General features: G+C 45.4%; 1 protein-coding gene across 1 annotated transcript; it reads right to left on the bottom strand.

The window, feature by feature from the left end:
* Positions 1–3349: 3349 nt before the first annotated feature.
* LOC102563922 (olfactory receptor 51L1) lies at positions 3350–4306 on the bottom strand. The gene has a single exon (XM_006273134.3). It carries the CDS (start codon positions 4304–4306, stop codon positions 3350–3352), a length of 957 nt encoding a protein of 318 aa, XP_006273196.3.
* Between the last annotated feature and the right edge of the window lie 10889 nt (positions 4307–15195).

Below are 15195 nucleotides of genomic sequence, written 5' to 3'. Positions count from 1 at the left end.
GCCCGGATGAGCTCCATCCGAGGGTGCTAAAGGCATTGGCTGACGACATTGCACAGCCACTGGCGGGAATATTTGAACACTCGTGACACACAGGCCAGGTCCCAGAGGACTGGAAAAGGGCCAATGTGGTCCCCATTTTCAAGAAGGGGAGGAAGGAGGACCCGGGCAACTATATGCCAGTCAGTCTCACCTCCATCCTTGCAAAGTCTTCTAAAAAATTATCAAGGCTCACATTTGCAAGAGCCCGGAAGGACAAATTCTGCTGAGGGGAAACCAGCACGGGTTTGTAGCAGGCAGATCGTGCCTGACTAATCTAGTCTCCTTTTATGACCAGGTTACAAAACACCTGGACACAGGAGTAGGGGTTGATGTTGTTTACTTAGACTTCAGGAAGGCCTTCTATACGGTATCCCACCCCATACTGGTGAACAAGTTAAGAGGCTGTGACTTGGATGACTACACAGTCCGGTGGGTGGCAAATTGGCTAGAGGGTCACACCCAGAGAGTCGTAGTGGATGGGTTGGTATCAACCTGGAAGGGTGTGGGCAGTGGGGTCCCGCAGGGCTCGGTCCTAGGACCGATACTCTTCAATGTCTTCATCAGCGACTTGGACGAGGAAGTGAAGTGTACTCTGTCCAAGTTTGTGGATGACACAAAACTGTGGGGAGAAGTGGACACGCCGGAGGGCAGGGAACAGCTGCAAGCAGACCTGGATAGGTTGCACAAGTGGGCAGAAAACAACAGAATGCAATTCAACAAGGAGAAATACAAAGTGCTGCACCTAGGGAGGAAAAATGCCCATCATACCTACTGCCTAGGTAATGACCTGCTGGGTGGCATGGAAGTGGAAAGGGATCTCAGAGTCCTAGTGGACTCCAAGATGAACATGAGTCGGCAGTGTGATGAAGCCATCAGAAAAGCTAATGGCACTTTATCGTGCATCAGCAGATGCATGACAAACAGGTCCAAGGAGGTGATACTTCCCCTCTATCGGGCGCTGGTCAGACCGCAGTTGGAATACCGCATGCAATTTTGGGCGCCACACTTCAAGAGGGATGTGGATAACCTGGAGAGGGTCCAGAGAAGGGCAACTCGTATGGTCAAGGGCCTGCAGACCAAGCCCTACGAGGAGAAACTAGAGAACCTGGACCTTTTCAGCCTCCGCAAGAGAAGGTTGAGAGGCGACCTTGTGGCTGCCTATAAGTTCATCATGGGGGCACAGAAGGGAATTGGTGAGGTTTTATTCACCAAGGCACCCCCAGGGGTTACAAGAAACAATGGCCACAAGCTAGCAGAGAGCAGATTTAGACTGGACATAAGGAAGAACTTCTTCACAGTTCGAGTGGCCAAGGTCTGGAACGGGCTCCCAAGGGAGGTGGTGCTCTCCCCTACCCTGGGGATCTTCAAGAGGAGGTTAGATGAGTATCTAGCTGGGGTCATCTAGACCCAGCACTCTTTCCTGCCTATGCAGAGGGTCGGACTCAATGATCTATTGAGGTCCCTTCCGACCCTAACATCTATGAATTTACTGTTTGCTTAACCTGGGAGGTTGCTCCATGTAAGCGTCCTGCTGAAGTGTCATTTCTAATGTTTGCAAGATTTGAAACACCCATAGGATTCCATCAACAGCATCAAGGGGCTAACTTCGGGAAACTTTGACTTCTCTCTAATTTCACTGGTCATTTATCAGTGTGGAATAGCATTCACAAGCACCTCAATGGCAGGACTTCCTCTGTTCTCTACACCATAATCCCATAAAACCTAACAATACTAAGAGACACACTGAGCTTCTCTACAAATGCAACTGAATATATTCTGACTCAATCTGAGCCCAACTAAACTTATTCTAAAGTCATGATCTGCACGTGCTTTTAAGCATAGTAATTTACTGCAGCATAAAATGCTCCGTGTCTGACAGGACAATCCTGTGCCAGAGCAGATTAATCTACTGCATACTAATTGTGGCATATGTTTAGACAGTGACACTTTGCTGCACATTAATTTAGTCTAAAGCACAATAAAGTGCACATGTAAATATGTTAATTGATCCTCAGTTCACCCCCATCTACATAAAACTCTCTTAAGTTGACCCATCAAATTATCTTCTTGCAACATATATATGTAGACAATGGGACATAACATTTGAGTTGAGATTCTTTTCTTCTTCTTTACTCATTTCTCAGGCCAGGGACAAAAGCAGCACACAGAACTTGTTTATTAATGGACGAGGGGGGGCAGTGTTCTGGTGTTTAAAGGGGTAGTCACGCTAAACCATATTGAATTTAAGCCCTTCGAAAAAGTATTTGTTTTTTATGGAAATTGTTATTTAGTGAAGCTCCACTGAAACAAAATGCAAGAAGAATGAAAGAGGACAAAATTCCCTTCTGATCTTAACTGTCCACTATTTGAAACCCATCACTTAAATGAAGGGGTTGGGTGGTTTGTTTTCCTTTGTGAATGGAAAGGGCCTTTATTCTGCCAGGAACGGTTATGTTCACAAGGTCCATTGGCCAGATACCAAAGCTACATAAAGAGAGTTTAGAAATGAGATGCACATTCCCAGGTTGAGTACATCACATGATAAATCACAGTGATGTCCATTTACCGTGGCACAAAGTAGTTAGGGACATAGTTGAATCCCCTTACATGAAGTCTCTAAGTTAGGAGGAAAGTGTTTCTGAAAGATCATTTCTAGTGCAACCCAAAGGTTCCTGGAGTGGCTGAGGACTGGGTGAAATTCTCTGACTCACATTATGCAGAGATCAGGTGACTATAACAGTGGATTTAAAATCCATGAGATGCACCCCCCCACCCAAACCCTCTAGTACTGACACTCGCTGGGTATGATTGAAGTTGTGGAAGTGCATGGTTTCCCCTACTGCCATCCTCCATGACCCCAAAATGCAGCTGTCTTGTAAAATTTGTACTTGTTTAAAACCTGTCTCATTGCTAAGTTATAGGACAGGCTGCAGATGTAATATCCAGACCAACTGTGAGTTGAGCATTGTTTCTTCTTCTACTTGCTTATGCACTAGAGCATAATAGGCTGCTGCTGCTGCTTTAAAATGGAGCGGCTCCTTTAGATAAAATAGAGCTTGACTGGGTGACCTATGAAATCTTCCAACTTACAACTTGGAGGCCCTGTTCAAATGGGCTGATCTTGCTCCTAGTTAAGCCAGTGGCACAGATCCAGGCCTTCAATAGACAAGCAAGGGACCTAGCTTTATAAGCTACTTAATGTCTGCTGGAAGATGCTCCATGCCCTCTTCTCCCGTTCAGCTCACTAGGAGTCAAGGGCTCCCAGGACATTGCTCTCAGTGTTAGTGTTGGAGGTATAGAGCAGTTGATGCTACTGAAAGCCATTAAATCTTTTCTTCCTGAACACGCGGAGAATTCCCTGTCGGATCTGTTGGGTTTTCACACTGTACACGAGCGGGTTCAGCACGGGGGGGAGGAGCAGGTAGACATTGGCCATGAGGATGTGAAGGATGGGAGATGCTTGCTTCCCAAACCTGTGGATCATGGAGACACCAATCACTGGAATGAAGAAGATCAGGACCACGCAGATGTGGGAGGCACATGTGTTGAAAGCCTTGAGGCGCTCGTGTTTGGAGGCAATGCCCAGAATGGTCTTAATGATCTTGATGTAAGAGAGGAGGATGAGCATGGAGTCGATTGCCAGCGTGGAGAGCACAACACATAAGCCGTAGATGCTGTTGACTCTTGCATCCGAACAGGCCAACTTCAAGACATCCTGATGCAAACAGAATGAGTGGGAAAGCACATTGGTCCTGCAGTATCTGTACCTCCTCAGAAGCAGGGGTGTTGGGAACACAACACCGACACTCCTCACAAGCATGGCCAGGCCCAGCTTTGCTATGACTGAATTTGTTAGGACCCGTGTGTACCCTAGAGGGTTGCAGATGGCCAAGTACCGATCCAAAGCCATGGCCAGGAGCACCGAGGACTCCATGAAGGAGAACGTGTGGATGAAGAACAGTTGAGAGAGGCAGGCATTAAAGGTGATTTCCCGGATGTTGAACCAGAAGAGGCACAGCACCGTTGGCAGGGTGGAGACAGATAAACCCAGGTCAGTGGTGGCCAGCATAAAGAGTAAGACATACATGGGACCCTGGAGGTTTGGGTCCATTTTGATCACAACTAGGATGATGCCATTGCCCAAGAATGCAATGAGGTATATGAAACAGAAAATGATGGAGATCCAGTGGTGAGCAGCCTCCAGCCCTGGGAAGCCTGTTAGGAAGAAGGTGGGCAGGTCAATGCTGCTTATGTTAAAAGAGGACATAATGTGCAGATGATACGTGAAAACAGGGATCTCTGCAAGGAAAGACAACATTGTGATTAAAGTCATTATCACACAACGAACAATCCAGCATAGCGGTTCTCCCATCACTCCCTTGATTATGATTTTTTATGTACAACCTAATGGAAAACAAGCCTATCTATTATCCCATGCTTTATTGCACGTGGGCTGTCTCTTCTGCAGTAATTTATACAGCATCATGCCTCTCTACCTTTGCAGAGAAGCACAGTATCCCAATGCCAGCTTTAAGAGTCACAGTTTTGATCCTTAGTGTGACAAAACAAACCGTCATCTGATTCTTTTAGTTTTACCCTGCAATGCTGTGTATTCACGTGCCAGTATTTAAAGCTGCTTGTCTTCCACTCCAGTAAGAATTAACATCTCTGCTTCATGATCGGTAGAGAAATGACTAAAAACTGGATACTTAAAAACCAAAGATTCTATGTTTTTACTGAGTGGCATAGTACTGGGCTTAATTATATGTCCACAGAATAGTAGAGCTAGAAGAGACCTCAAGGATCATTTGCTCCAATTCCCTTCACAATGCAAGGATGCTACTCCATGCCATTCCTGTCCAAAGCTCATTCATCCTTCTCTTGAAAACCTCATTCCACCACTTCCCTGGACAGTCTTCTCCACCACCTCACTGTCCTAACAAGAAGGAAAGTTTTCTGAGAGCTAATCTAAATCCATTTCATTGCAATTAAAAAACTGCTTTGTGGACTGCCCTCTGCAGCAGAGGAAAACAGTGGTTCTCCCTCCCTTCTTTCATATATTTGAAAGCTACTATCATAAGCTCCTTCTTCTCCAAAGCTAAACATACCTAGTTCTGTCAACATACTTCTCCTTCAACTTGTCTTCCAACACATTTTATGATCTTTCTTGTCCACCCCTGGACCCTCTCTACCTTCTCCTCGTTCTTCTTAAAATGGGGAGCCGAGAAACATACTGGGCAAATGTACATGAGACACTTAATGACCATTGGCCTAATTCTACTGTGCATTAGCACAGCTGGCAAAAACCATGCTAATGCACTAATGCACCATAGATTAGTTCAATTGACATCAAGCATCACACAAAAAATATTCATCTGCATTAACATGCAGTAGCACCAATTACAGCAAGTTAAGTTTATTACCTGTTATTACAGATACTAAACTTAATGTGTCATACTTATGGTGCATTAATGAATGTGTAGGTAGACGTGCCCACTGATCCTCATTTTGCATGAGGGCTAAATGAAGATGAAATAGTGTTGAGCAGAATGACACTATCACCTCATGTTTTACACCCAATATTCCTGTTAATACAACATAAAAGGATGCTGGGAGGAGCAGGGGGGAGGGAAGGGGTTGAGACTATCATGTTCCTAAAACAAATTGTGTGTGGGAGATGCCTCTCATTAACCACACCCCTCTCATTAATGCTTCATACTGGGCACGTCTACATGTGCAAATAATCTAGGAGTAATTTAATCTCAAGTAAACTACTCCAGAGTAAATTCTACCAGGCAAATGTCTACACATGCAGGCACATGGGAGCAGATTTTATGCTCCTAGCAGCAAAATGCACCCCCTGGTTGCTAACCAGGGGGCCAAGAGACAGCTGTTTCCTGGCAGGCTGAAACATTGTCTCCTGCCCCCAGGAGATGCCAGCTGCCAGGGTGGCTCCACTACTGGAGCCCAGGTGGGGACAATGCCCCCCTGCCCTGACAACAGGGAGGTCCCAGTCTCTGCTCCATGATCGAGGGGCCGGGGATGGCAATCCATATCTCCCAGCCCAAGTCCTGCAGTCACGGGGCTAGCACTGGGAGGTCCTTATCCTGGCTGGTGCAGGGCTGGTGCTGACAATTTCCCAGGATTGGCCCTGTGACCATAGAGCTGGTTCTGAGAGATAAGGGTATCCCAGCCCTGGTCCTATGACCATGGGACTCAGTCTGGGAGAAAAAGGTCTCTCAGCCCTAACTCTACAACCATGGAGAGGGAGCTGGGAGCTCCCTACTTCCAGGGCAGGGGGACATTGTCCCGACCCAGGGTTCAGTAGGGGAGCCCAGCCTGGCAGCAGGCAGCTCCTGGGGGCAGGGAACAATTTCCTACCCCCTGCTGCCCAACTGACCGGGAACACATTTACTCCCACTCAGGCATCTACATGTGCACTACTACACAGTTACTAATGTGGGGTTACAAGAAACAATGGCCACAAGCTAGCAGAGAGCAGATTTAGATTGGACATTAGGAAGAACTTCTTCCCAGTTCGAGTGGCCAAGGTCTGGAACGGGCTCCCAAGGGAGGAGGTGCTCTCCCCTACCCTGGGGGTCTTCAAGAGGAGGTTAGATGAGTATCTAGCTGGGGTCATCTAGACCCAGCACTCTTTCCTGCTTATGCAGGGGGTTGGACTCGATGATCTATTGAGGTCCCTTCCGACCCTAACATCTATGAATCTATGAATAATCACCAGGGGTCCTGGTTTTCTCAGATAAAGAAAAGAAAAATCCCCAATTTTTGGTTTTAAAAAAAGTAACCCAAAATCCACATTTTTCCATGATGAAAATGAAACACCACTAATATATAAATCATGGAAAAATGTGGATTTTGGGTTAATTTTTTTAAATCCAGAAATAGGGTGGTTTGTTTGGTTTTTTTTATCAGAGAAAACCAGGATACCTGCTAATCACAAATACATTTGTTACTTGCAATTGCTGGTAGCAAATTTACTTGTGATTACAGCCAATTAATGTGCAGTAAGCATCTACATGTGTAGATATGGACGGTTACTGCACAGTAATTAGCTCTACTGTGCAGTAAAGTATTTTGTGTAGACACGCCCACTGTTGCCTTTGGCCCAGGTTTGCAGTCTATCCAGATCCTTTTGAAATGCACTCCTGTCCTCCAAAGTGTTTGCAGTCCTTCCCAGCTTTGGGTCATCTGCAAACTTGATCAATGAGCACTCTCTTCTGGCATCAAAATCATTCATGAACTTGTTAAGTAGCAGCAGAGCCAGAACCGATCCCTGTGGCACCCTACTTGAGACCATGTGGCAGTGTGACATCGATCCATTTATAACTGTCCTTTCCTTGTGGTCATTGAACCAAATATGTCACCGCTGTATAGGTATGTGATATAGCCCACATTTCTCCAGTTTGCTCATGAAAGCACCCATGGAGACTTTATCAATACTTTACTAAAGTCCAAGTAGGCAATTGTTGGTCCACTAGATCATGGTGTACACACAGGTCTAGGCAGATGCCTGATGAATCCATTTGTGGCTGACAAGGCCAACTCAAGAGAGACATAGCTTGTTACATGGTTCACAAATCCAGGTGTTGTCTGAGTTGGAGTCCAAATTTCTAGCTCTCTGATTACTTCTTTCTCACTTTGCTTCCATCCTCTGACTCAAAGCCAGTGGTGACATGTAAGGGCTGCACGTGGGTGCATGCGCACCCCCTGGGATTGCCTGTGCACTCCCTGAAAGCACCAGCCGTCTTTCATGGCGTGTTTGCAAGTAGCAGTAGTAGTCTCTGTAACTTGATGTGAAATGCCTACCATGGTAGGATCCTGATTTGTAATGGGGGAGGCTCCTCTCTGCTACCATGATAGAACTAATTATAAGCCTGGACAAAGAAACTCTTATTTTGTGTTAGGGAAATACTGCTGGGTTAGCCAAAATGATGCCATAATGCTTTCCACTGTGACATACCAACACAAAGTAACACGATTTGTGTTCAGGTCCCCCATAGGCTGATTCAGTTTAAATGAAAAGATAACTACATGTACATCTGCAAGTAGAACTTTCTATTTCAAAAGGGCAAATTTGGATAAAACAAAGGAATTTGATGGTGAAATCAGCTATCTGGAACGTCCTGCATAATGGGAGAAACTTGTAGGGAAGGGCTTCAGATGTAGCTAGATGAGTAAACACCTGAAAGGGTGTTTTTAGAAAGCAAAAAACCTAGGAGGAATGGAGGCACAGGGTCCTAAAGGCAGCTGTGTCTTGGAGGTTTGGAAGTACACAGATAAAAGAAGAATTGCCCAAAATTTAAGTTAAATTAACCCCCCCGGAGGAAATGATAACAAATAGTAAATTGTTCCTCTGCCATATAAATACAGATTAAGAAAAGAAGTGGGGCTGTTATACTGTGAGGATGGGATAGACACTAAAGATCACATGTACATGGGCCAAAAATCTAACTCATTCTCATTTTTCCATAAGACAGTGATATCTACCACAGGGGCAAAGGCAGGGTTGCTAAATATTGAAACCAGATTTACCACAACCAGACTGGAAGCAAAATTCAAAGAACTAAATCCCTTTCTCTTTGGGGCCCTGAATAATCTCCACCCCAGATTTTTGACAGAAATGTCACATGAAGTCACTAGTCTAGTGGCAAGTATTTTTTTAAAGAATTCTATCAAGTCATGGGTTATTATAGATGACTAGCAAATAGCAAATATAGTATCTATAATTAAAAAGCGGGGGGGCATATGTCATGGGCATTACATTCCTGTTAGCCTAACCTCAAGAATAAGCAAAGATTTTAAACAAATTTGTCTGGAATAATGAACGACAGAGAGGGAAATGGAAAATAAAATAATGCAACATGAGTTTACCAGAGGTGGATTGCGTCAAACTAACTTGATAGCTTCCTGTGATAAGAAAACTGGTTTTCTAGGCAAAGGAAATGTGCCATATCTCATCCATCTGCATTTGAGTGAAGTTTTTGATGGGAAATTATTTGTAACACTGAAGAAAATAGGAATGAATAACTAACCCCCCCCTCCCCCCAACCTGGTACTTTCAGGATGTGTCTACACATGACGCTACTGCACAGTAGTGATGGTGAGGATTAAGCGGGATACAATGCTACTGCACTGCAGGAATGAGCTACTGTTTAGTACATCATTGCTACTGCATAGTGATGTCTGAAAAAAAATGTGTGGCGAGGGTACTGTGCAGTAATGCCGGTTACTGAGCAATCATTTAGTACTTGCTTATGCAAGTACTAAATGACGGCACAGTAACAACTGCTCCATCTTCCACTCGCATAGACGCAGCCTCAGAGTCCCAGTGACTGTACATGCAACATAAAATAATTTTGCATTCCTATCTTGTTTTTGCTATTGTCATTTTATCTCCCTGCCATTGTTATAAACAGAAGAAAACTGTCACCTTGTCAGCCAATTCCTTGTCAGTTCTTCTATTGAATGAACAAAGGTTGTCTTGGTAACTGAAAGTGGCTCGAAAAATTCCCAAACCCAAAGGAAACCAAAGAATAAACTTTTCTGACTGCTTCATTCAGGTAAACTGGAATCCCTCTGCCAACAGGACAGTGAGGAAGCTTACCCAAACCCACTCCAGCTGAGACAAGAGGACAAGCTGCAACTGCACGGGAGGGAGCAGGCTCTGTCCATGTTCTCTGCTCAGCCAGGCTGATTGGGGGACCATGCTTATAGTTGCAAAGAAGCCCCCTTGGGACTGTGCCTTATTAACTAGCTACCAAGGGGGGTAATATTTCTAGCTGAAAGCAGAAAATGAAGCCAGGCGGTGCCAAGGGAGCAGGGTGATGCACTGGGCATGCAGCCCCATTCTGAAAAGTGACTGCAAAACTGGCTTGGTGGGCAGGGGCTCTCGCTCTCACACGCCTTTTACATATAGTATGCAATTACTGATTCACTATCAATGTCAACCGGTCACATGTGCAAAGTAAGACTGGTCGTAAGTGCAAAGTAATTCTCACACTATCAAGTGGCTCATTGTGCAGTGCATTTGGACTTGCAAAGTAATTATCAGACCACAAAAATAACTATGTAACTATAAAAGAGCCAACCAGCTACAAAGCTGGAGCTTGAAAATGTGTAACAACTCTATAGCTGGTTTTTATCTAGTTTTAGTTTGAATGCGTAGTGTCCCCTAAGCTGTACCGGGCCCAATATACACAGCCTATGAGTCAAAATGATGCTGTCCTTCTGATGACCAGCTCCAATAATTGATAGTCCTGCTGGACTCTGTGCCACAAATAATAACAATCTCAATCTACCTCAATCTACTCCCATTCATTCAGAGCCTGCCCTCAGGCACTCCAGTGGATAGCAGACCCTCTCATGACCAGGTCACCAAAGATAGATAATGACCAAATCCCTAGGGCTTCAAGGGGAGTTGAGTCTCTGTAGCCATCCACTCCTGTCTGAGACCACCAGCTCATGACAAGGGTTTTCATGGTGTGGGCATTTCTACATCAGGTCCTAGGCCAAGACTGAGATCTTCCTCCATATTCCTCCTAGGCCACTGGGAAGCCACCCAATGGTCAAAATGGATTGCTGGCTGGGATCAAATGAGTGTTTTGGGACATCTGGGGATGACATTTGGGCCCCCCACTACAGAAAAGAAGTGGATGAAATGGAGACAGTCCATCAGACAGGGGGCTGGGGGACATGACTTGTGAGGAGAGGTGGAGGGAACTGGGTTGACTGAGTCTGGAGAAGAGAAGACCGAGGTGGGATTGAATAGCAGCCTTCACCTCTGTGCCAAGGGGCTGCAAAGAGGATGGAGCTGGGCTGTTCTCAGAGGGGGCAGATGACAGAGCAAGGAGCAATGGGCTCAATTTGCAGCAAGGGAAGTTTACTTTGGATATTAGGAAAAACTTTTTCACTAGGAAGGTGTTGAAGCACTGGAACAGGTAAATCAACCACCAAGCACTAGCGACAATATTATAGTCCATGCTGAGGGAGTCAACTGACTTCTTGGCTCATTATCCTCTACCCTTAATTCGACAGGTGTTAACAACCCTCTCTTTTTTCTAATGGTCTTGATGTTCTGCCTTTGTTCTGCCATTCAGTTGTCCATGGACTAGTCTTGGTAATGAAGCTCCTATTTTACAGCCCTGCAGATTGTTTTTAAGTCACTCCAGTGCGGTTCTTTGTTTTGGCCTCAATCTTTAACTGAATAAAACAGCCTGAGGCCCCTAAAAAATGAATAATTCTTCTAGTTTATTCTTAACCGGAGAAAAATCTGTGTTGTACGATATGTGACGATGGATCTCAACATCTTCACCCCTCCGCTTTTCAAAATACTAGTTCTGCCCATGCATCCCAGTAAAGCAACAACCTCTTACCTGAGCTATTACATTTTATTCCCCCTCCCCGCCTCACTTCACCCTGCATTTTTTGTCATGCCATTTCTTCAGATATATTGGGTAGTAGGTCTGATCTGATTACTTGTAAGGCTTTAGACCAGAGCCCGTGTCCACATGGCCCAATGTAAGGAGGTACAGGTAAGCGGGCTTAGTGGTTCATGCTAGGGTTGGGCTCAGGCTTGTATCAGAGTGGGAGAAACAAAGGTGAAAGCCAGTAATCAGCCTAGATCCCAAGATATCAAGATGAGGATTAGAGAAAAGCAATTGGTCAAGTCTTGAAGGTCCAAGACACACAACCAGATAGACCACAGGCAGGACATGGCAGTCATAGGCAGCCAACAGTGCTGTTGCTGAGACAAGGCCCAGCAGAAAGGATTTTGTAGTCTTCCCATGAGGGATTGGTGACCCTTGTTCCTCTGCCCCCACCCAGCACTTCACTGGAGACCTCATGCTGAGCTGCAACTTGCATTTGCCCAGCAACTCAGTGGCACTGCAGCCTGGGCTTCTGTCTGCAAGGGCCAAAGGTTTGGGCTCGAACCATAGAGGTCCTGATGCCTACACCGCTTCATATACCTGCTTCCTCATCAGCTTTTATATAATCCTTCCCATTTATTACCCTTAGGTTTCTCCTATGCCTTTAGTATTCTTTTAGTTTCACTTAGTAGAAGAAGTAAACCCGTGTGCTTCAAGTTTTTCCAGCCTGGTTTATTGCAAAGAGTTCATAGGCATTGAGGCATGATAAGACCTCTGTTTTAAGACCCAGAATATAGGGCATGCATAGCGGGGATAAAATGGCTTCATCCCACTGGTATCAGTTCCACATAAAATGGATTTGGTCCACTGGTGTCAGACCCTCAGTTGTTCGCTCCATTGGGACCTGACTGACTGGGTCCCATGGAGGCTCTGCCCCTTGGTTTTTAGCACATATAGGGTTAAAGGACACACACAGACATGTTTTGAAGCATCTGAGGTCCCAGCTGACCAGTAATCCCAAAGAGTTTCAGAGGGAGCCCATATAAGCTCCTTCCCATTTCAAGCCTGCTGCATACAGCAAGCAATACACATTTCATTGTCTTGGGGCATGGAGCATCCTCACATCCTGCTATCTGCTTGTGCATGAATTCGGTGAGTACATTGGCTCCTCCACAGGGAAGTGTGAGGCAGGCTGTGAGCTCGGCGTGTATCAGGGGGCAAAGCCATATCCTTCACAAGTCAGACTTCAAGGCTACACCAGTGAGATGAAAAGAGAATCAAAGTCTATCAGAGCACAGAGTTGTGACGCTGAACACATCTGTGCTACCTGGTCATCAGGGTTGGGGAACTGAGTGCAGGCAAGCACGATAATGGCCTTTTTTCTTTGTGTGCCAGTGGCTTCAGACACATGCACCTTCACCATGTTGGCCCAGTGGCTTGGGTGGGCTGTTGACTTTTGATCCCACTCAAGTTCCTTAGCCATCTGCCTCCTATGGGGAATTAAGAGTCATTAATGAGTTAAGGTGCTTAAGGGAAAGTCAGATCATTCAGGAAGGTCTGGGGTCAAACAGACCTCAGCAGACTCATTTTTCCCTGCTGAGCATAGAGGAAAATTTGACATAGAATCATAAAAAAAGAGGGATGGAAGGGGCCTCCGGAGGTGACATCTAGTTCAACCCCCTGCTCCAAGTAGGACCAGCCCCAACTGCATCATCCCAGACAGGGCTTTGTCTACCCGGGTCTTCAAAACCTCCAAGGATGGAGACTGCACCACCTCTCTGGGTAACCTGTTTCAGTGCTTCACCACCCTCCTAGTGAGAATTTTTTTTCCTAATATCCAACCTCAACCACCCTTGCTGCAGCTTGCGCCCATTGCTCCTTCTGTCATCTGCCCCCACTGAGAACAGCCCAGCTCTGTCCTTTTTGCAACCCCCCTGCAGGGAGTTGAAGGCTGCTATCAAATCCCCTCCGTCTTCTCTTCTCCAGACTCAAGTAGCCCAGTTCCCTCCTCCTCTTCTCACAAGTCCTGTCCCCCCACCCTCCAACCATTTTCATTGCCCTCCACTGGACTCTCTCCAATGTGTCCACATCCTTTTTGTAGTGGGGAGCAAAACTAAACACAGGACTCCAGATGTGGCCTCCACAATGCTGAATAGAAGGAAAGGATCACATCCCTTGATCTGCTGGCAACACTCCTACCAATGCAGCCCAGGATGCCATTGGCCTTCTTGGCAACAAGGGCTCCTGTTCAGCTGCTTATCCACCTGTAACCCCAAGTCCTTTTCTGCAGAGCTGCTCTGTGTGCTCATGCTACATAACTGCTGTGTTCTCATTAATGGTTGTGCATTTCTGAAAATAATGCACATGGTGATTTTATAGGTATAGACACAACAACCAAACAAAAGAAGGTCAGATCCTGATCTTTTAAACTGCTTCAAATCTGAAGCAGTGCCCTTACCTGTAGTGGTTTAACTCCAGATGTGTTGTACCTAATTAAGCAGTGTGCATAATCCAGATGCACATATAATCGGATCACAGAAAACTATTTCCCAGCCGATCCTGTTATTCTCTCTCTCTCTCTCTCTCTGAAGCAGGGCAGTCAGACAAATAAACCCTGAGGAGACACTGCAATAGGAAGATGACCCCAACTCTCATGTAGGAGTCATGGTAAGGATGGAAGAAGTGAAAGCATTTGGAGTTATGGACAGACACAGAGAGAGGAGATAGACAGTGAATCCACTTCATTCATAGTAGGTCCAAATAAAGAGGCTATCCATGTTGACCATTATGTGCATGTTGCTTTCAGGTCAGAGAGACCTTTCACTGGTGTAAATCCAGAGTAATGCCCATGAAGTTACATTGGCCTGGGGCAAGATCTTGGTATACCAATTAAATTAATTGGAGACCTGCTTACTGGTGCAACTCCTATGACCTCAGTGGAGTCACCAGAAGAGAATCAAGCCCACCCAAGATCACCCCTGCCCTAGCATTTCTTGATGGGGGAATAAGGCAGACCCAGGAATGATGAACCAGGCAGTCTGACGCTGGTGCCCAGAAAGATGCTGGAAGAAATGATTAAACAATCAATTTCTGAGAGCTTGGAAGAGGAAAAGATGATAAGGAGCAGTCAAAGTAGATTTGTCAGGAACAAGTGATGTCTAAACTAATTTCCTTCTACTGCAGGCTGTTGTGGAAGGGAGAAAAAACATTAGATGACATATCGCAGAAAACATCCTCTTAGGCAAAATAGAGGACCTGGTCTAGAGCCATGGTTTTCAACTTCTGGTCCATGGACCCCTGGGTCACCACAGACTATGTCTAAGAGGTCTGAAAAAGATGACTGTGATCCATCAAAAGTATGTGAGTGCCCAAACTTATCATTCAAAGTGTTTCATACCTCCATTCAACATTTTTTTAGGCATCTGCAAATGAAAAAAACATTGAAAGCCATTGGTCTAGAGACAACTGTTATAGGATTGGATACACAACTGGATGAAAAACTGTTCTTGGAGGTTAGTTATAAGTGGATAGCTTGCACTGGCAAGGCATATCAAGTGGACTTTCTCAGGGGTCTGCGCTGAGTCTGGTATGGTATTTCCCAGTGACGCTATTACGGGTCTTGTACCAGGTATGGAGACTAAGGCGCGGTTATTCTGAGCTATAAGCAAGTTTATTAAACCCTAAGAGTTACAATTCTCATACTATAGTCAAAAGCAATACAACATGCTCATCACCCTGAGAAATAATGAACACAACATCACTGGTTGAT

This window comes from Alligator mississippiensis, chromosome 1, assembly GCF_030867095.1.
Source record: "Alligator mississippiensis isolate rAllMis1 chromosome 1, rAllMis1, whole genome shotgun sequence".
Lineage (NCBI taxonomy): Eukaryota > Metazoa > Chordata > Crocodylia > Alligatoridae > Alligator > Alligator mississippiensis.
This window is presented reverse-complemented; position numbering and strand designations above follow the sequence as displayed.